Source organism: Salvia miltiorrhiza, chromosome 1, assembly GCF_028751815.1.
Source record: "Salvia miltiorrhiza cultivar Shanhuang (shh) chromosome 1, IMPLAD_Smil_shh, whole genome shotgun sequence".
Classification (NCBI taxonomy): Eukaryota; Viridiplantae; Streptophyta; class Magnoliopsida; order Lamiales; family Lamiaceae; genus Salvia; species Salvia miltiorrhiza.
Window position 1 is genome coordinate 42,314,178 of NC_080387.1, and position 21,928 is coordinate 42,336,105.

Here is a 21,928-nt window from a genome sequence, read left to right on the forward strand (position 1 = left end):
AACCCACTTGGGTGCACCATATGGTCCACCATAGAGAAGCACAATTGATTGTTCCTTTATGGTGGAGAGCACTTTATAAATAGCTTTCAACTTCCTTATTTTTCCAATGTGGGATGACACTTCACATTTCCATTTTCAATGGCTATCTTTTGGCATTTAATTACTCATTCAATTCTTAATAGATTTGAACAAGTAAATATACCAAATTAATCTACTCAAAATGTAGATTCCAAATATGCCATTTAATTCCATTAATTACAAAGTAATTATGGACTAATTAAGCCATTTATTCCAACAGTATATATATGAGAGAATATAATAACCAAATACTCTTTTATAAAACAAAATTATTTTATAATAAGTATAAATATATATCTATATATATTTTTAAATTAAAAAAAAAAAAAAAAACTCAAAATTTGGGAGGGCGCTCTAGCCCCCTGGCTCCGTCCCTGGCTACAATGTAATTGGTTTCACTTTTGATTTTGCAATAGCGCTTGCATGTTATATTTTGGAGTATTAGAGCCTGAAACAAATATAGTGGCATGATGTTTACAACGATGGTAAGAGGATTAAAATATTAGTCGCGTAACTAAATTTTCCAAGAGTGGACTTTGAACGTGACACAAGATTGTTTAATCTACTCCATCTTGTAGCAGGTTTAGGCCACGCGCGGAGCTAGAGGTGGCCAAGGAGATCACTGGATTTTTTTCGGATTTTAAAAAAAGAATCTGAGGTATTTTTGTAATTTTAGAAATATATATAAAAATAGATAAATTTTGATTTTATTTTAACTGTTATCGAATTGGGCTATTTTATATTATAATTGACACACAAGTTTAGAATTAAATCAACATTATGATAAAATGAACACATAATTAATTTATGATTGTCAAAGATTTATTTTTTGAATTTGATATTGAATTTTTTTTAATCTTTATTAGAAGAATATATTTACTCTTAAAATCTATGTTTAAGAATTAATACAAAAATCTATCATATAATCAAATAAGTCCTCGTACGCAGACGAGATAACTAGGTGGAAAAATTACACCGCACACATACGAAATTGAACCCAAGACCTTTCACAAAAGAGAATCTTTGAATGTCTTAGCTTTGCCAATTAAATTAGGCATCATTGGCAATTTGAGTAGTAGCATCTTGCTAAAATACCACGTGGTGGGATGAAATCTAGTGTCCATAATTTTATGTCTGTCACTATGTCTCACTTTTATGATTATTATTTAATATAATATTTTTTGCAAAAAATAAAATACTACTCTCTCCGTCCCGCTTCAAATGACCCTAAATTTTTTGGCACAAAGATTAAGGAATGTGTTATAAAGATGTAAAGTGGTGGTGGGACCATCCAAAAAGTAGTGTTAAATATTTCTAAATTTGGGTATGGTCATTTAAAGTGGGACAACCAAAAATAAAAATAGGGTCATTTGAATCGGGACGAAGGGAGTATAATACTATGAATTATACTTGACTTTTATTTCAAAAAATTAAAATATCATAAAATTAGATGGAATAAACTTTCTTTAATAATCATAAAATTAATTTATCAATCTATATTAGCTAATAAAAGAAATCAAATAAATAAAAAATAATTATATACCTTAATTAGTTGGAATAAATTTTAGATAATAATCATAAAATTAAACTAAAACATATAAAATTAAAATTAAAGAAATAATATATAAAAAAATTAATAAAATTAAAAATGAGATACAAAGTAAAACATAAAATGCGACACTGCATTATATGATCTCAGTCCTGGTATTTTCATCTAGAATCAGATGGCACACATTTTCTAAAGGGTCAAAATTTAAAATACCCACCTTCATAACTTATCTATTAAAAATACCCACTTTCACAAAACACATATCAAACATATCCAACTCATTATTAATGCCAAAACTACCCTCAACAAATCCTCAACAAATCCATCACTAAACCATTTTATGTTCAAATTATCAAAATTCAATTAAGACATAATCAGGCCCAACATGCTTCCGTACAACTTCGAAATAATTCAAATCATAAATCAACAGTATACCTTTTGTCGATTGGTCACCTTCCGGAGCTTTTATCGCGTTTTACGGACTTCTTGCCTCCTCGGCCTTCGTCCAACCACACACTCGCAAGTGATGGTTGCAACCTTCTTCCTTCACTGTGTTTCGGCTTTCGCCGAATGGTCACCTTCAGGAATTAGTTTCCCTCCTTCACTGTGTCTCGACTCCAAATATTTTTGTTGAAAAATGAAAAGAAAATACTTTTACTAAACCGGAATAGTTGGACAAAAACTAAGTATTTATAGAGGAATTATATAAAATTTAATTTATTTCATAAAATACTCCCCAAGGGAGGAGACTAACTTGTTTAGCTACTCATGGTAGCTAATCCTTGTGTACATAAAATAAAAAGGAACTAAAACTTAAAACGAAAAAACTTTGAAAACAAAATTAAAAATTACAAAGATAATTTTCTAGAGAGAGGAAGTGGTGTGTGAAAATGTTGTGAATTTTCGGATGATCTTCTTCTCTCCAGCACTTGGGTTTTTATAGAGGTTTGATCCCCTCTATAATTGCTTGGTTGTTGGCCTCGGATTCCATCCTCGTGGCCAACTTGTTTGAATATGACATCCACCTTCTTTTGTCGGCCTTGATTGCCGGCACTTGTTAGTGGCATCACATGGTGCTGGACCCTTGCTTTATCGCTTTGTGATAATGCTGGTAGGGGCCGGCTGCTTTTCTTTTCCACTCACTTTTGTCCTGGAGCGTTTGGTGAGTGGTCCTCCTGTTCTTCCACCCACTTTTGTCGTTTCTTTTGTGGGTGCGATCCTTGCTGTGAATCACATGATTCACTAAGTTTTGTCGGCCACCTTACTTTTTTGGTGCCCGAGGTGTCCTTCCCTTTGGAGTCTGATGCTTGTCATATTCATCAGACCGGAACCTCCTTTTATCCGGCTTTGGAAAGAATCCCTTGCCGAATTCTGGCTCCTTCTGCGATGAGCATTGATCGCAGATTTTCTCGATCCAATGGCCTAGATGAGCCATATTGCAAAACTTGCGACGAGTCTCCTGGCTCCCCGCAATCCTATTTTTCCAAATCATTTGCCGTTTCTTCTCGAAGGATTCTTCGGCAAAAGGAGTTGTTGTTCCTGTCATTGTATTAACTAGGAACGTTCCCAGATCCGAGCTTTGATAGAACTTGAATCTGGACTTCATTTTGTCCATCTCTGTGAGACAGACCCATAGACCCCATGCTCGTCTAATGGAGATTTGATCCTCCGTGAATGTTGAGACGATTGCAGCCTGGAATTCGGGAACTTTGATCCTGTTAAGGGCTCCCGTATCAGGTCTCCGAAGCTTAATGAAGTGGAAAGCTTCACGGATTCCTTTTCCGACTGGCTCTGGTGCTGCACTGAAACAGTACAATTCCAGAACATCTCCCCTTTTGAGGGACTCGTTGTTCTCCCATGTGTCGAACACCGTTTTCTGGATCCATTTTGGTAGACCCTTGATTTCGGTGAAGGCTGGGGCGGTGGTATAAACTGAGGCCAAAGCCCCGAACTCATACCATTCCTTGACATCGTTTGGATTAGCTCCTGGAGTCGTCCAAACCCTTGGATATTTTCCGGCAACATCAACCCGGCAATTTCCCGGATTAATGCCCTTCCTCGTGAGAAGTTTCTCCCACCTGTCCTGGTACATCTGCCAAGAAGGAGAAATTTCAATAAAGTCAGTATCAATCTTAACTTGGCCTATCATGGGCCTAAGATTGATCTCTCCCTCTTTTACCCCAGAGGTGGAGGGTTGACATGTTGATTCAGGGTGTGACCCCTTAACAACATCTTTTCCTCGAGAGTCTGGCTGTGAAACCATTGTCTCAGGACTTGTGCTAGGGGTACTTGAATCCCCTGCTACAGGTAATCCGTCCTGTACGGAAAGCATTGCTTTAGCCCGATTTTCACGGACAGCGCGCAAGAGCGGCTTGTTGGTTGCTTCCTGAAGATTGAACATCTTCATGAAGCAGACATCGATTTGGCTAGATACTTTGGCTTCGTCAGCCGCTTGTATCTTTCCTGCCTGTTTGGTATGCAGCACACACTTGTGCCACTCTTGTTGTAGCAGCTCTAAACTTTCAAAGAGCTGCCCCTGTATTGTCTCGATGGCCTCCACTTCAGGGAGCTCCATCCCTTGTAAGGAAATCTGCAAGAACATTCTGATCAGATTTCAAAACGACAATATCATAATCATAATATTGGCATTCTGCTTGCCATCTAATCAATCTAGCCTTTTCAGGTTTAGATTCAATCTTTTTAGTTAAGAAAGCTTTAACGTTAGTGTTATCTACTTTCAAAACAAATTTTTTAGCAAGTAAGAATAGCGGCCATTTTTTGAACGCCTTCCTGACTGCAAAAAACTCTTTCTCGTTTATGTGCCATCGCACAGCCTCGTCGTTGGAGAAAAGACCGCTACAGTATCTGCAAGGTTCTTCTCCATAAGGGGTGATCTTTGTGAGCACTGCTGCCCACCATGAATCACTTGCGTCGGTGTAGAGGACCAAGTCATCCTCGTCTTGTGGTATTGAAAGTTTTGGGAGATTTTTGCAAATCTCTTTCAACTTTTTCATACCCTCTCGATGTTCTTCCTTCCATATAAATGGAACATCTTTCTTCAGTAGTGGACTGAAGACCTTTCTGTGTTCTGCAAGGTTTTTGATAAACATCCCTGCAAAATTGACAACTCCGAGAAAACTTTGGAGCTGCTTCTTCTCCTTGAGATCTTCTGGAAAATTCTGGACTTTCTCCACAATATGATCTTGTAGAATGATTCCAGATTCATCGATCTCAATCCCCAGAAACTCCATCTTCTGGGTGGCTATGACTGCCTTCTTTTCAGACAGCACCAGTCCTTCTTGTTGACAAACATCCGCAAAGATCTCCAGATGCCTGACATGTTCATGAATGTTTTTTGATGCAATGAGAATGTCATCAATATAAACAAACATAAACGAAGAATAATCTTTGAAGAGATTATCCATCTTCCTTTGGAATATCTGAGGCGCGTTGGCTAGCCCCATTGGCATGACATTCCAAACATAGTGTCCTTGAGGAGTTGAGAAGGCTGTGAACTTCTTACTTCCTTCCTCCATGCGAATCTGGTAGAAACCTGATTTGCAGTCAAACTTTGAGAATACCCTTGCACTTCTGATGCAGTTGATAAGGTGTTCTCTGCTCGGGATGAAATATCCGTCAAACTCAAGAATATCATTAATTCCTTTGTAATTAATGACCAGTCTTGGTTTTCCTCGTTTGATCTCCCCATGATTTCTTACCAGAAATCCTGGACTGCTGTAGGGTGATCTTCCTTCTTCGATCAGCTTTAAATCAAGGTGTTCCTTGATTATACTCATCATATCCTGTTGATCTCGAGGGTTCATCAGGATAGGTCTGAACCTTACGAACTCATGCTCCTTTCCAGTTTTAACTTTCAAGGTTGCTTTGAGCTGGTTCTTGTCCCACCATGCCAAAGGATTCTCATGGTAACACCTCTGAATCCTCCTTTTGACGTCGGCAATGGACACCTGTTCTTCTTCCTTGATATCTTTGTGTGATATCAGGGATACTTTGAGGATTTGAGTTTCTTCCTCGGAGAGATCTGGGAATCCCTCAGTTCTGCATTTGAGCAAAACTTCTCCGAATCTCCTTTGATCCTTCATTTGGGGTCTCCGGAGTCTGCCATCATCACCACGCTTGCTGCGGAATTTGATTGGCATTGATCGATGAAAAGCTCCATTGAGCCTTTGCACAATGATTTTGTGATCACAATTGGTTGTGAACACTAGCCTCCTGGCTTCATTGTCCTGTATGTACCTCTTGAAGCTTTGTAGAAAATTATTTCCGAATAATATATCTGCTCCGGTATCATGGAAATAAATTGGTGGAGTCTTGACCTTGTACCAAGGTGTCTGTCCTGCTCCGCCGATCAGTATTTCCGTTTGTTTTACTCCCTTTGATAGAAGCAAAATCTTTTTGGAGAAATCGCTTCCTGCAATTCGAGGTAGATCTTCTTCCACTTCTGCTGGAAAGACTCCTCGTTTTGCTGTACAGATTCCTGCTCCCGAATCCACATAAGCAGCAAAATATTCTGCTTTGTATTTCTCGTATAACATCCCTACAGAGATGTATATTGAGAATGGACTTGTCATTGGATCATCACTCTTTGGCGTCCAATGGTGATCTCCATTCCTCCTGATTTCCATGACCATGGTTTATATTTGTCAAGGAAATCTCGTCCTAAGATCAGGACATCCGCTTCTTGTCCGGCTTGGCCTTCGGTTTGGATTTCAAAACCTCCAACCTCCAGAGTTCCGATGTATCGGTTGTCTCCTGGATTCGCCAAGTAATACAACGAACTACAAGGAAACTTGTTTTCCCTGCTTGTTGTATCAAATCTTGTGGAAACTTGTCTCCATCCTTCGGGACATTTGAGCTTGATTCTCATGTCCTGAACTGGTGTTTCCTGAATCGCCCTTCTCTCATACGAGTGAGAGAAACTTCTTGTAATAGGCCCTGAGGTTAGCCTATTTCCTTGGAATGATAGCCTTGGTGCTCCCAGTCTGAGACTCTGGGTATGGCTAAGCACTGGCTTGTCTCCAATATCGATGTCAATTCCTCCGATCTGAGGAATCTCTACTTGATTTGATTTGGCCGCCTTGGCCACTTCCTTGAAAATTTCTGGTATTTCGATGAATTCCTTTTCCAGAAATAATTCCGTATGATGGGAATTTGATATGGCATACGAGACTTGATAAGTCAGTGAGTATGGCCTATTTCCATCTGTCAAATACTCCTTCTTCTTGTAGTCCTGATAAAGAGTCAGGGCACGGCTGAAGGATGAATCCTGCAGATTATAAGCGATCTGTGGGTAAAACTCGGTTATAATCTTCTTGGCATAGAGATTGCCCGAAAAAGCTCTGATGACTGATCCTCTGGCATCTCTGATTCTCTTGTCGCAGAGTGCAATATCGATTGGTTGGTCTGTCCCTGGGATAAGGGAATATTTAATTACCAATTGGATTGCTCCAATATGAATCCATTTCATCGTGTTTGCGACTTCTAGCTTCATTCTTTTAAGATCTCGCCGAATATCTTCGGCCGGAACCAGCTGGATTTCCACCTGATTACTTGTCATCTCAATTGGAAGCGTCGTTTCTTGGCTTGTGACACCAAAATAGACATGATGCTTCCTTTTAGTTGGAATCAAGCTATATAAGACTTGATTCAATCTTCCATTGGAAAACCCTTGGTATGTTTGTACCTCCTCGGTTTCCTTCTTGAGTTTTTTCACTAGTTTTTTCACCACCTCTTCCCGTGGAATCAGAAAATGGCTGGTGAATCCCTGATGGTCCTCCTTCTGGATGTGGTGGACCTCGTGTTCTTTAGTCTGACTCGTCTCCGGTTGATCCATCGGTCATCTCCGAATCTTCAGAACTAAAGACTTCTTCCTGTTCGTATATACTCTCATCAGAGGATATATCTTCAAATTGATACACGGGTATCAATTCCTGGTGGTAGATGGCGTCTTCGATTTCCGGTATGGATTCGAATCTTAACATCTTCTTCTTGTTGTCGGGGCAATTGGTGGAAATATGCCCTTTTGCACCGCACGTCCAGCAGTTGCAATCCTTAAAACTTTCATTTGTTTTGGCTTGAGTACGCCTGAAAGTTTTTCTCACCGGATTCCTCTTTTGAGAAGGAAAACGGTTTCTGGATGGTCCGCTCCGCTGGCCTGATTTGTAGGAGCGTGCCTTCTGTCTGGTCCACATAGTTCTTGGCTTCCAAGAACTCCTTCTGGACTTTCTTTCATAGGGTTGATACCTATGTTTCCTTCGGCTCCTCCTTTGATACAGCAACTCAGCACCAATCTCTGTTGGAAGATCAATGTTGTCGCACATCAATGGGGATTTCTTGTTGAGTCTCCTCAATCTCTTGAGATTCCTCAGGTCCGCCGCCTTCTGGCACCATTCGGACAGTTTTTTGTGGACATAAGACATCCTTCTTGAAGCGCTATCAAGTGGATATCCTCCCGGTGAAACATACTCATTGATGAGCATCTCCCTCCATGGACTTGGAAACTTCGGAAAGAAGAGGTCCATGGCCTTCTGATCTTCCACCTCCCCCATATGGACATATAGGGTATACAAACGCAGGAATTCATCGAGAGCTTTTGGCTCCAGCACCATCAATCTTAGATTGTAGAGTGCCTGTTGATATTTCTTGCGCTTCTCCTCTGCGGATCCTTCGAAAAAACCCATTCCCAAGAAATGGATTTTGATCTGCTTAGTAATTTCCTTCATGATGTCATATAAGGATTCACTACTAAACAACTCCTCTCTGGTAATAACTTCAAGTTTTTCCCAGTATTGTTTTGCCATGCCTGCTAAGCTAGCTTCGAAGACTCTGGCAAATTATTTCTTGTCGTAATCAATTGTGGCAATTACGACCTTTATTGATGAAACCCATTCGTCGATGAGACCCTCCCATTCTTTGAATCTGGCTTCGTCGAGGTTTAGAATCAATCCGTAGGGATGGATTGGTTCTAGTGTGACCTTTCCTACAGGAGTATCCTGCATCTGAGGCCTCCGTCTCCTGGTTCGTTGGTACTGGCTCGCATCGTCTTGAGCTGACCCCTTTTTCGACGGTTCTCCATCTTGAAGCTCGGTTTTAGGAACCTCATCTCCTTGGTTCATCTTCAGATCAACCATATTGAGGTTAGCAAAAGATTCTGCTAACTCCTGTAAATCTTCTAATCCGATTCTGTCAAGGCTATTCATGATATTTGCCTTTCATGATTCGGATTATGTCCTTCGGCTGCAACTCCTTGGGTGCTGCATCGAATAGAGGTAGATGCGCTGGGCCTTTGGACCATTGATTCCGAATTTTTCCGGAACATGGTTTTCGCCTTTCGATTTCCTCCATTCTTTTCTGGATATCACGCAAGAGGGTCAGTATTTCCTCTTGTTTGAGTGATATTCTGCTCATCTCCATCGGTAGATCGTACAGCTTGACGCCATAATATTCCACCGTCTTTTGGATCTCCCGCAAGTTGACGTTGTCGGAAGAGCTTGGCTCGATCTTCTGGTAGCCTGGATAGACTACTCCTGCTTTGTCTTTTGGTTCCATTAGTCGTGCGACCAATGGGCCTCGTACATGTTTTGTTCAATGGCCGTTCTGGCTGCGGCCATTCTCATGAGATTCTCATGATAAAATTGGATACTCGCGATAATATCGCGAATAAGCTCGATATCTCCTCCTCGTCGTAGGTTGGTCACGAGGGCTCGATTGTTCCATTTGAGATCGCCTATCAGGCGACTGGTTTCTATCTCCAAATTTTGGAGAGAGTTCCTGTAGTGTACACATCTCGGACACTCGTCCGGATTCATAAACTTTTAATGGAGTCTCCTCCCACATGGGTTAATCATAAAATAAATTAAAAATAATATAATTCCTCTATAAAGACCCGCTCTGATACCATTTTGAGAAGCGCGGTATCAATTTGAACAATTACCAATTTTAATCATTTTTTGCTTTGACAGTACGTGGCGTTGTCTCACAGTCCAGACCCAGTTTACCGAAGTAACCTATCGGGCACGAGGAAAGTTTCCAGCCGATATACTTGTCAAGCTTAATTAGGCAAAAGATGGGAGATAAAGAGAAATTAAGTATAAGGGTAGAAATGGTATTTCACTATGAAGTGAGTATTTTTCATAGATGTTTTATATAGGTGGAGTAGATTTGATAGATGTATTATAAAAGTGGGTATTAAAAACCATTTGCCCTTTTCTAAATGGAAAATGTCGCCTTTTTCAATTGATGTACCGATCGTGTACGGAAAAAGATCCTCTGTTGTGCATTCAAATAGGAAGGAGATAAATACAACTTAAAAAAAAAATACTAAATCACATTGTTTACCTTCCTTTCCCATCGCGTTACACACTATTGCAATCAAACTACAAAAGTCAACATGCTTTTTCCCTATAAAAAAACATACTATCCTTCAATCTTACAGCAAAACAAGACGCATTTAGGGTTGGAGATGGATCCAGTTATGTTGGGATCTTGTGTCCTGTTAGCACTACTCACATCCATTTTATGGTACAAATGGAATCGCGGCGGAAAAACTCTTCCGTTACCACCAGGGCCACGTGGCGTCCCCATCCTCGGCTACCTGCCTTTCATGGGCGCCGATATGCTCCAACACTTAACCCACCTTTCCCACCATTACGGCCCCATCTACAAGCTCCGCCTCGGAAGCAGACTGGCGGTGGTCATCACCTCGCCCTCGCTGCTCAAGCAGGTCGTCCGCGATCAAGACCACATTTTCGCCTACCGCGACGCCACCGTCGCTGCCCTCACCTACAGCCGCGGCGCCAGGGACGTGGTGTTCTCGCCGCCGAATTCCAGCTGGCGGGCGATGAGGAAGGTGTTGGTGTCCGAGACGCAGAGCGGCAGCAGCCTCCACGCATCGCGGGAGCTCCGGAAGGACCAGATCAGGAAGGCCGTCCGATCCATCTACTCCAAGATCGGACGGCCTGTTGCGTATGGAGAGCTGGCGTTTCAAACTGAAGTCAGTCTGCTGATGAACCTTATGTGGGGCGGAGTAGATTCCGATTCCGCCGGGGAGCTGGAGAGAGAGAGGCTCGGAACTCAGTTCCGAGCTCTCACCTCCAGCCTCAATTATCTCCTCGGAAAGCCTAATGTTTCGGATCTTTTTCCTCTCCTTTCGAGGTTTGATCTGCAAGGAGTGAAGAAACAGATGGGGAAAGTGGTGGATTCTATTGACAATATACTCGACCACTTCATCTCCCAACATGAAAAGCTTTCTGGAGCATTCAACAGCGAGGGAAGGAAGGATTTTCTGCAAATCGTGTTGGAGCACAAGGAGAAGAAGGATTCGGATTTGCCAACTCTCTCACGAGATCAAATTAAGACCTTGTTGATCGTAAGTAATTTCTTTTTAAATACATCAACTTTTACTAAATTCTTGTTCTGCATAACTAAAAATCATGTCTCAAATACACGATTGTCCATCGCCCCTAAATTAATGTTAATCAAATGGGCCCTTAAAATGTCTACATGGCCAATTTATTAAACGATTTGTCTGAATGTCTACATCACATAGCTAGTTACAACGACATTAACATATCACTTTAAAATTGATAAGTATGTGAAAAATTAGAACAATTGAATGTTCTTGCATTTAAAATCAGAATCTTTAGTTCATGTACAAAAATTATGATTGGATGAAAATTTATGTATTAATTTAGACCCAATTGCCCCTATTTTATTCATCATATCGATCTTCAAAATGAAGATTATATATCATCCACAACAACGTTTTAATTTGATGATCATTAGAGAAGGAGATAATATTTTCTTTTAATCTTGAATCTTCCACAGGAGATAATAATTGGAGGGTCGGAAACTTCAGCAACGACGGTGGACTTTGCAATGTCGGAGCTCCTCAACAGGCCGGAGGCCATGGAGAAGGTGCAGAAGGAACTATCCGAGGTGGTGGGGATGAACAACATCGTAGAAGAGTCCCACCTTCCCAAACTGCACTTTCTAGACGCTGTCATCAAGGAAACTCTTCGATTGCATCCTCCAGTACCGTTTCTAGTCCCAAGAGCTCCACTGCATAGCTCAAGTGTGGGAGGATACACAATTCCAAAGGGTACGAAGATCTTACTCAACGTGTGGGCGATACACAGGGATCCTTCAATCTGGGACAATCCCGAAGAGTTCAGGCCCGAAAGGTTTCTTGAAGATTCTAGAAACCTGAATTTCAAGGGAAACGATTTTGAGCTCATTCCATTTGGATCAGGGAGAAGAATGTGCCCTGGAATTCCACTGGCAGAAAGAATGGTGGCTTATTTGTTGGCTTCATTTTTGCATTCATTCGACTGGAAATTAACAGATGGTAAAAAACTTGATATGTCGGTAACTCTTGGAATTGTGCTTCAAAAAACAAGTAGTTCGATTGCTATACCGACTCCCAGATTGTCTAATGACAATTTATATATGTAGATTTTGTCAACTATTTGCCTATTCCAAGCCTAAGTAATAATTCCATGTATGAATTATTTAGCAGATTATATAGTACTAGCTCTGTTCCACTAGAATAGTCTCGTTTTCCATTTTAAAATGTACCACTAGAATATGCTTGGTTTTCCATTTTGTGAGATTAATAATGTATTTTAAATGCTTAATTGGTGTGGATCACTCCACCTTTTGTTTCAAAAATAAGTTTCTTAATCTGTATGCCCAAAATAATTTGAGTCTATTCTAATGGGACGGATGAAGTATTATGTTACCATCCCAAATTCTTTATTTTTTTTATACCTCGAACAAGTTATTTTGGTGCCAGATTATGGCACTAATAAAAGATTTCATTTTTCTTATACAAGAAAACATAAAATAGGATATCCAGAAGCCAAGCAATAGTAAAAAATAAAATTTATTTATTTATATAATGAAAGACCAGTTGCTAACGGCTCTTTTTTAGCCTAATTCTAGTAGTTTCAGAGAAAGCATTTTTACGGCATGATAATGCCGCATAAATTTTGAAGAAAATAATTTTATCCAATTCAATTCGTCATATTCCCTCATCACTATTACAGAAAAATCATCACTATTATAGAAAAGCTAATAGACAATGGATATTACCCGTTGTTAATTATTTCAAATTCAATAACTGCAAATTAAAAGAACGAAAATTCTACAAAAGTCTCGCGACCTCACAGAATCCACAAAGTTAGAGTTTTCCTTGTTAATTATAAATTGTGGTGCAAAAATAAACGGACGAAATCACTTGCTACGTCATTGTTGTAAGGCTTTAGTTGAATAACTTTGCCATGTGATAGAGAGTTTGTTAATTATGTTGAAACTGATATCTTCATATAAGAAAAATCAAAGGACGGTGGAAAAAAAAAAATTGAAACTTTGTATTTGACTTTTGAAAGCATTCTAACCACTGCTTCATCATTATTGACATTTCCATATCAAATGAAAATAAAATACATGAAGTCAACAGTTTAATTTAGGTTATCCTCTATAACAAGAGTCAAGAACAATTACTTTCTCTTTGCCTTTTCCCAAAATACTACTCCCTCCGTCCCACGAATCTTGACACGTTTTCCTTTTTGGGCCGTCCCACGAATCTTGACACGTTTTCTTTTTGGGCAATAATTATTACCTTCTCTCTCCTACTTTATCACCTTTATTATATTCTCTCTCCTACTTTATCACTTTTATTACCTTCTCTCTCCTACTTTATCAATTTTATACTTTATTAATTACACACTTAAAACACTAATCTACAACTCCTTAATTCCCGTGCCGAACCCAAACGTGTCAAGACTCGCGGGATGGAGGGAGTATTAATGTTCTTAGTTTCTGGTTTGGACATAACTTTATCACCAATAATTGAGCAGCTAATTCAAGAATAACAATAAAACACAATGCAGATTCATGGAAGACAACTTATTTTACGCAAGGTTGGAATTCCACCGACACTTCTATTTGTCTAAACTAATCATACTTGAGTTTTCATATGTAATTTGCATGCTATTACAAAGTAATGATGATTTATTCAGTGCATACGGTTGTGAGTTTCATGAACTGAATATATATAGGGAAAAGATCAAATAAAAATGAACAAATGTGATGAGAAATAAAAATAAATTTGTAATGTTAAATTTTTAAATTAGATTTTCAAATCTTGTAACTGATATATATCAAGTTCAAATGAGATTCTCTATCCCAATTACTTGAGCCTCCCTCTCAACATCTTTGTTGGACATTCCACTCTTTTTTCGACCATATACTTCCTTGTATGAATCAATCAATTTGGATGTAACATTTGTGTCAAGTCGTTTATAACGATTTCACAATGACTCCGTTGATTTTTATTCGTCCAGTTGTGGATTGAGTTTTCGAGCTTGTTGATACAAATCTAAAATGTGTAACTATATAATGCATCACATTTTTTGGTGTCAACAATTGTATTCTCACTTACTATACACTAAGAATACACGAGTATTATATCTTCTTAATTTGTCTAACCTTGTGGACCAATGAAAGTGTTTGTGCATGTTTGTCTAACCTTTTGATGACGTGAGTTTTGAGGAATATTTTCAATGGTTTAATTAGTTATATTTGGGGTTAGGAGATTGAGTGATATTTGGTCAAAGTTGAAAGTTCATAGCAGTTTTGAACTATACGAATTCTTCAAAGTTTAAGATATTTTCAAGGATTAGATAATGATCTTGCGCGAGTAAGAAATTTTGGGAGTTTAAAAAAAACTTCTGATAGAAATTCATAAGTTAAAAGAGAAAGATGTAGTGTACGTTTTAAAGTGAAATTGATGATATATGAAGAGAAGAGAAAAGAGTTGTGTTGTGTGTATATAATTATGAAAATATTGATGTCTATTTATAAAGAATGAAAAAATATAAATTTTAATTTTGTTTTCTTTCAAAATAATATAATCTACAAAGGATATAATACATTTATCTTAATACCTAAACAAAGTCTAGCTAACTAAAATGTGTATGACATGTATCACACTATTTATCTTGGAATCCATGATATAGACCATACATGGTCTCTTCCCATCATCAACATCATCATCGTCGTCGTTGTTGTTGTTGATGTGGAGGCTGACCTTCATGACATTTGGGCACTGCTATATGTAGTTTAAGGGGCGTTCAATTGCTTTAATAATAATTATTACTATGCACGTAAGGCTATTCTAATTGTAATCCAAAGAATTAAGAGAAATTAAATCTTGTAATCTATACACCAATATAATTTCATATTGAACATTAAATCCAAAGATCCAGGCCCCGACCTCATTATGGGTCCGCCAATGGTCATAGTTAGGGGTAGCAAATTCGAATCCAAATCATCAAATCGAACTAAATCGAATCATAATTAGTGGTTTGGTTCAATTTTTTCATCATAAACTGTGCATTTCAGTTTCAATATTGTAAACCAAAATATAATTTAATTTACTGTTTATCAAAAATGGTTTGGGTTTCAACTCGAACCCCCCTCCCCCCAGATGGGATCCTCTGTCCCACAATATTGTGTGTACCACGTGTACCACTCTTCATTTCTTTATTTTATAAATTGTTTTTTATAAAAATAAAAATTATTATATTATTATAAACTCTAATTAGTATTATCATTGAAAAATTAAAATTTAAAAAATTATATACCCTAACTTTGAATTAATGAACCCAAATAATCTATTATTAATTCAAATAAATATAAAAAAATAATTATAAATCCTAAATGGATGAGTGAACCCTTGTTAATTATCTTTATAATATATAAAAGCATAATAAATTAAAATGAAATAAAAAATAATTTATAAATACAAAGAAATGAAGAGTGGTACACGTGGTACACACTATATTTTGGGACAGAGGATCTCATTTGCCCTCCCCCCCCCAAATTATATATTTATATTTATAATATATAAATACACATACTAATTATTAATTTCAAATTCAAAAAAAGAATTGTATATCTAGAATTTATTGGTTTAAAAATATGGAGTATACTATATAAGTATTATATTGTATACAAAAATAAAATAAAAAATAAAAAACATAAATAAATAATGTTGGGAGAATTCTGTGTTTTGATGGAATGCCAAAACTCAATGATGGAACTCTGCTGATGACCAAAATATAGCCTAACGATATTAAAAGTATTCTAAGTTGTTGTAGTTTACTGAAGAAGTCGAAGGCTGCTACAAGACCAGCTGAAGATCAAGCTAAGACAAGATCCCAGCTGAAGATCCAGAGTCTCAGATTGAAGGGAAAATCGCAGCCTAAAGGATCAGCGATACAGCTAAGCTGATCAGTGTTCAAGCCCAACCACAAAACACGAAGACTTTGGTGCACTTAACGCTAAACTGATGGACGCATCAGTTTAATCAAAGCAAACTGATCGAAGGACATCAAACTAACTTGCGCTCAGACTCACTCATGCCCCGTAATCGTTAAGGTCAACAAGCTTTGATGAGGACAAAATTATGCTACTCGTAGCTCTAAGATTGAAGACGATGAATGAGGACGAATTTAACAAGAAGTGATAGTTAACAAGCCTGAAGCAATGTTGTTATCTCACCAGTACTGATTACGAGGGATTTGACGCTATCTTGGGGCCATCACATATTCGACAAAGTTGGAGATTAAATTAAAGATAAGATCAGCTTGAAGAGTTTTAGTTCTATTAAAACACAAGCAAAGTCCTAGTCTTATTTGGATTCTTGATGATTCTAGCCTATAAATACAAGTAAAATCTTATTGTAAATGCAACACTATTTTTCAAGCTATTCACTACCAATATACAAAGTCCCAAAGTTCCAACCATCTTCACGTATTTCTTGCTTTTTTTAGTGCCGTTATTTTTTAGCATAGCGAACTCAAAGCAAAGTCAGCTCTTAAAGCGTATCAATCTTCCGAACATTTAAATACTTTTGAATATGCATTAATTAAATGTGAATCCCTCTTTTCAGAAGAAAGTACAAGGAACTATCGAACGTCAACATGCACAGATGTGCATATCTAACATCTCAGCCATCCTTACAACGAGAAGTTTCTAAGAAAACAACATATCAAAATTTGAAGAAGGCTATTTCCAATGGCTAGATTCATTCTTCGATCTATATATACATCAGAAGAACAAGACGCGTGGTGGTCGTAGTGGAAAAGATGAAGTTGCTACATAATGATACACCTTTAGAAACCAACAACTATCATGAATATGAACTATATCTTCATTGTAAATTCCAGGTTCATAACTTGTGAATACATGTGGGCTTTTAGGCTAGAGAGTCGCTCTGGGATAGGTATATGTGCACCAAGTATAGTAATAGTCGTTTCCCTCAGTGCTTGCATTACACTGTGCATGTGAGTCCTTTTTGACGTCGTATGATAAGTACTTTTGAGTCTACTCATTGTCATATTATGTGGTCTCTTGGAAATAGTAGAATCAGTTTCTGGGATGACATATGGTTCAGGGATCGCCCCTTGAGCTCATATTGTCATTCCCAGAAATGGTCACACTTTCCCTCGACTTTGTTATTTTTGGCATGACTTTGCTAGGGATAAGATTCACTTGAATGATTTATGTGATTTGCATGATATTCCTACTGATTTAATTGACGCCCTGAGCCGGACGCCGATTGTAATGGGGACGGAGGATGTGATGCATTGGGATCTGACCAGCCATGGTGAGTTTCGACTTCCTCTGCTTGGGATCTTGTCTAGAGACGACTTCTAATCCCTTGTTTGATTATGTAGTTTCTTTGTATGGAAAGGAATAGCCGTAAGCACAGGGCTATTCCTTTTCATGCTTCTCATGCGATTTGGCAGGTTACTCATCATTTTCGTCTACTTGTTGCAGAGGGAAATTCACTAATACTCATTGGAAAAGAAGTGCTCCCCCGGCTGACTTCATGCCACCAGCTCCCCTCATGGGTGAAGCTGAACACTAATGGTTCTTATGACTCTCAGATGCACCGTGGTGCCGGTGGAGGAGTGGTTCGTGATCACACTAGAGCCCTCGTTATTACTTTTTGTACCCCATGTGCTGTCATTTTCAGTTTTGAGGCTAAGTTATCTACTCTGCTTGAGGGTCTTAGGCTGACTATTACTCCCTCCGTCCCATGAAGCGTGACCCATTTCTTTTCGGCACGGGAATTAAGAAAGTGATATTTTGTGTGTTAAGTGTGGTAGGTGAAAAAGTGAAAAGGTGAATAAAGGGTAAATTTTTTGCCATTTTTAGAAACAGATCAAGCTTCGTGGGACAACCCAAAAAGGAAAGTGGGTCACGCTTCGCGGGACGGAGGGAGTACTTTCTTAGCTCATATCTGGGTTGAGCTGGATGCGGTGGCGATCGTTTTGCTCATGTCTGCTGGGGTATGTTAGTATCCGTCATACTGTTGCCTAGATCTGACAGCTTATTCAGTATCGACGGGTCCGTTTCACTCACATCTACCGCGAGAGAAACCGGCCAACTGACTTTATGGCGAGGAGAGGGCATCGGGCCCAAGCTTTGACTACTTTTGATTATTTTTTTGCTCCTCGTTATTTTCTTGCTCTGGTTAGAATGAACCAGTTTGGTTATCCTAATTTTAGATTCAGATTTCATGTTGATAGTTTATTTTGGTTTGTTTCCTCATTGATGTTGTTTCCTTTGTCCTCTGGATGTAGTCACTTTCGAACTACATCTATGTATGTTTATATCTGTCTGTTTTTTATTTTTCCCTGTGGTTTCTATTAGGCGCTGTCAGTTTTAGGCAGCGTCGTGTATGGGGTACTAGTTGATGATTTTTTTATATGTTGGGGCCCCACCCCTCGGGTGCTTGTTTCAAAAAAAAAACTTGTGAATGCATTTGTAATTTCTAGACTAGGCGTTTCAATGTAAGCATCCTAAGTCTAGAATTAAAAACACTCGTCCTCAGAAACTGTTCTTCATTATACCAGTGTGTTCACTAGTTAGAACTCCCCCTTCACCCCCCATCTATAAATCCTCACAAAGTTGTAAAGACTAAGTGAAGAAGTAAGGGGAAGTTGACGAGTAAGCTTCAAATAAGAAGTCTGAAAGTAGATGAAGTAACATGATTGTAACCACATAAATTGCTAACGGGATCAGCAACAACAAAATTTGCCAAATACGGGACTGCAACCATGTAAATTGCTAAGTAACGGAATTGCAACTGTGAAAATTGCTATGTCAAGGTTAAGGGAGTGTCAGGGTTATGGATGCATGAAAAATTGCTCTGAACCACGTTAAAATGTTTGTGTGTAGTACTAAATGTTTTTTTTCCTTTGTTTTGTTGGTTGTGAACTTACCTTGCTGTATTTATTGTGCTCAAAACCAACAAGTCTTGAGCAAAGAAAACTGATTGTGTTTTTATAATTTGTACTTAGGTTCAGTCTTGCTCTCTATCTGCTTAACCTTTTAGCAAGCTGGCCTCAAGTCAATGATTTAAGGTTCAGTCTTTAAGCGAGTCTCATTTTTCACCAAATTCCGCATGTAAGATTGAATAGAAAACCTTTGTATTTGTCCTTCTCGTGATGGCCAACTTACTTGATGCACCAGTAAGGTATTTCTCAGTCGGTTGATATATCTTTCATTTGTTGGCTCATTATCAACAAGTTGTTCCATACTCCGAGAAATGAGCAAACAAGCAAAAGTTGTTATCTGGTGTATTTCCACCATACACCAGAACATACTTGCCTCGGGACCAACAAATAAAAACTATTTTAGCCAAATCGAACCGAAAATTTACGCTTTGACTTGGTTCGGATTTGGCCTTGTAAATGCTACGGTTTGAATTGACTTTTTAGACCCAATTCAGGTTCGAGTGTTTTGGGTTCAGTTCGATTTCAGACCAACCGCATGAATGCTCACCCCTAGTCACAATATACGATGAGAGAAAATTAATTAGTGGCCCACCACCAACTAATTGGGTTAGCAAACCGGGCCCAATTTAATGTAACTTTTATATAAAATACACTAGTACGTTCACTCGTGCGATGCATAGGTCACAAATATCTTTATTTATTTTTAAAATATTAAATTATGTAAAAATGTTAAAATGTTATTATTTATAAGTTAGATTTATCGGTACAAAAAATATATTAATTTAAATATTATTATTTGATTTGAAACAGTGTATCATAACAATGTTATCAACTTAATGAGTATAATATTAAATTTAATTAGTATTGTGGACTAATAATTAAACACGTATATCGTAAAGCAAATAATTCAAGTCAATATCATTTTGAGCAAATAACACTAAATCATCAATATAACAAATTTAATAGTCGTTATTTAATATAACAATTTGAGGTTCTTAAAATTTAAACTGTATTATTATTAAAAGTTTATATTTAAATAGTCCAAAATTAATTTAAATATAAGAAAAAAATACGATATATTATAAATAACAAATATGTTTATATAAATAAATAAATAATTCGTATACATAAATAAATAAATTTATATAATATTTTAAATTCTAATTTTAATATTTATGACTAATTTTTATTTAAAAATATATATTAAAATTAATCCAATTTTTTTTCACCAATAAACGAAAATAAAATTAAAAAAGAGTATGATTTTCAATATTAGAAATAAATGAGAACGAACATTAATTAATTTTGGTGTATTAAACAATCATAACTTATTCATTGTAAAATTATTTTTTTATAAATTTGACATCGAATTAAAGACATTTTCGTAATCTTGAATTTAAGATTCATATTAAATACTCACTCTGTCCCTGAAATAAGTTCCTCTTTGGGGACGGCACAAATTAAGGAAAAGTGATAAAGTGTATTGATAATGGTAGGGGTGGGAAGATAGGGTTCGGGTATAGGGTACCCGATTACCCGACCCGAAAAAATCGGGTATCGGCCCGAAAATACCCGAATTTTAAGTTTGAAAAATAGTGAAATTAATTAACTTTGACTTTGAGAATCAAGTGAGTCCAACCTCTTACAACCCCAGCCCTAATTCCGCCCCCCACTCCCGCGTCCTGCTGCCTCTGGTCTCCCACAGTCCCACTCCCTCCCTCCTGCCTCCGGCCTACCACCCAGCAGCGCGCCAGCGCCCCTCGCCCGCCCATCGTCGCCCTCCGCGCCTCCACTCGGCCTCCCCCCTGTTCAATCCGCGCGCCTCTCACTTCCCGTCGCCGTTTTCTGTCAAATTGCACCGCGCAGAAGCCAGCAACACTCCATGCCTCCACCGGCCACTGCGCCGCCACCGAGCTCCGACAGCACAGCATGTATTCTTCTTCTTCTTCTTCTTCTTCTTCTTCTTCTTTTTTTTTTTGAATGTTATTTGGTAATTGGTATACACAATTTTGGTTGTGTTTTGAGCACAAACAGATTTATTGGTTTTGAGCAATTGACATTTGAATGTTATGATTGATCGGTGATATTTGCATATGGGCCATATTTTCCAAATTTTTTTTAAAAAAATCGGGTATTAGGGTAAATCGGGTACCCTAATACCCGATTTACTCGAATTCACAGTTTGACTTTAGAAATTGACATTTTGACCGGGTAATTTAGGGTACCCGAATAAGAAATCGGGTTCGGGGTCGGATATTGGTTTCCGGCCTTATTCGGGATCGGGTACCCGATCCCGACCCGATTCCCAGCCCAAGATAGTGGAGAAAAATATGTTATAATTAGTATTGAGAGTGGTGAAAATGTGAAAAAGTGTTATAATTAGTATTGAGAATGGTGAAAAAGTGAAAAATAAGAATAAATAAAGTATTATTAGTGGTGGGGTAGTTGCCCAAAAATGGAAAGAAAGAAAGAGGAACTTATTTGGAGGACGTCCCAAAAATGAAAAAAGATGAACTTATTTCAGGGACGGAGGGAGTATTTTTTTCATGAATGAAATTAATGATTTTTTTTTAAAAAAGAACTAAAATAGAAAAAAGAAAAAAGAAAAAAGAATGAAGATAGAAATTTTGGAACAAAAAATTGAGAGGAGAAAAAGAATTTGAAGATTTGAAAAAAAAAAAAAAAAAAAACCATCCTTTATAATACTCCAAAAAAATTGGAGTATAGAGTTAATACTAGGAATAATCTAAGCAAGGTTTGCCAAACCTATTCAGCTAAACCGCGCTCCTCCACCGCGAGGGATGCAAACGAATCGAATCGAATCGAATATCATTGGATTCGATTCATATTCGTTAAAATAATTGCATATTCGAATCAGTATTCGAATATCTTTATAATCTTTTTTATTATTCGTATTAGATTTGTATACTGATTTGTGAATACTCGAATCGAATCGCATATTCGTTTC

At 37.9% G+C, this 21,928-nt stretch overlaps 1 protein-coding gene across 1 annotated transcript; it reads left to right on the forward strand.

Moving 5' to 3' along the window:
* Positions 1 to 9,962: 9,962 nt before the first annotated feature.
* LOC131025659 (labd-13Z-ene-9,15,16-triol synthase, chloroplastic-like) lies at positions 9,963 to 12,316 on the forward strand. The gene is made up of 2 exons (XM_057955457.1): positions 9,963 to 11,015; positions 11,474 to 12,316. The coding sequence occupies exons 1-2, from the start codon at positions 10,038 to 10,040 to the stop codon at positions 12,098 to 12,100; spliced, it is 1,605 nt and encodes a 534-aa protein (XP_057811440.1). The 5' UTR covers positions 9,963 to 10,037; the 3' UTR covers positions 12,101 to 12,316.
* Positions 12,317 to 21,928: the final 9,612 nt, after the last annotated feature.

Bases quoted from the DNA above. Each gene is read 5' to 3' on its own strand.
- LOC131025659 (XM_057955457.1), top strand. From the start codon at position 10,038: ATGCTTTTTCCCTATAAAAAAACATACTATCCTTCAATCTTACAGCAA. The intron at 11,016-11,473 runs GTAAGTAATTTC...AATCTTCCACAG, and splicing joins AAATTAAGACCTTGTTGATC to GAGATAATAATTGGAGGGTC.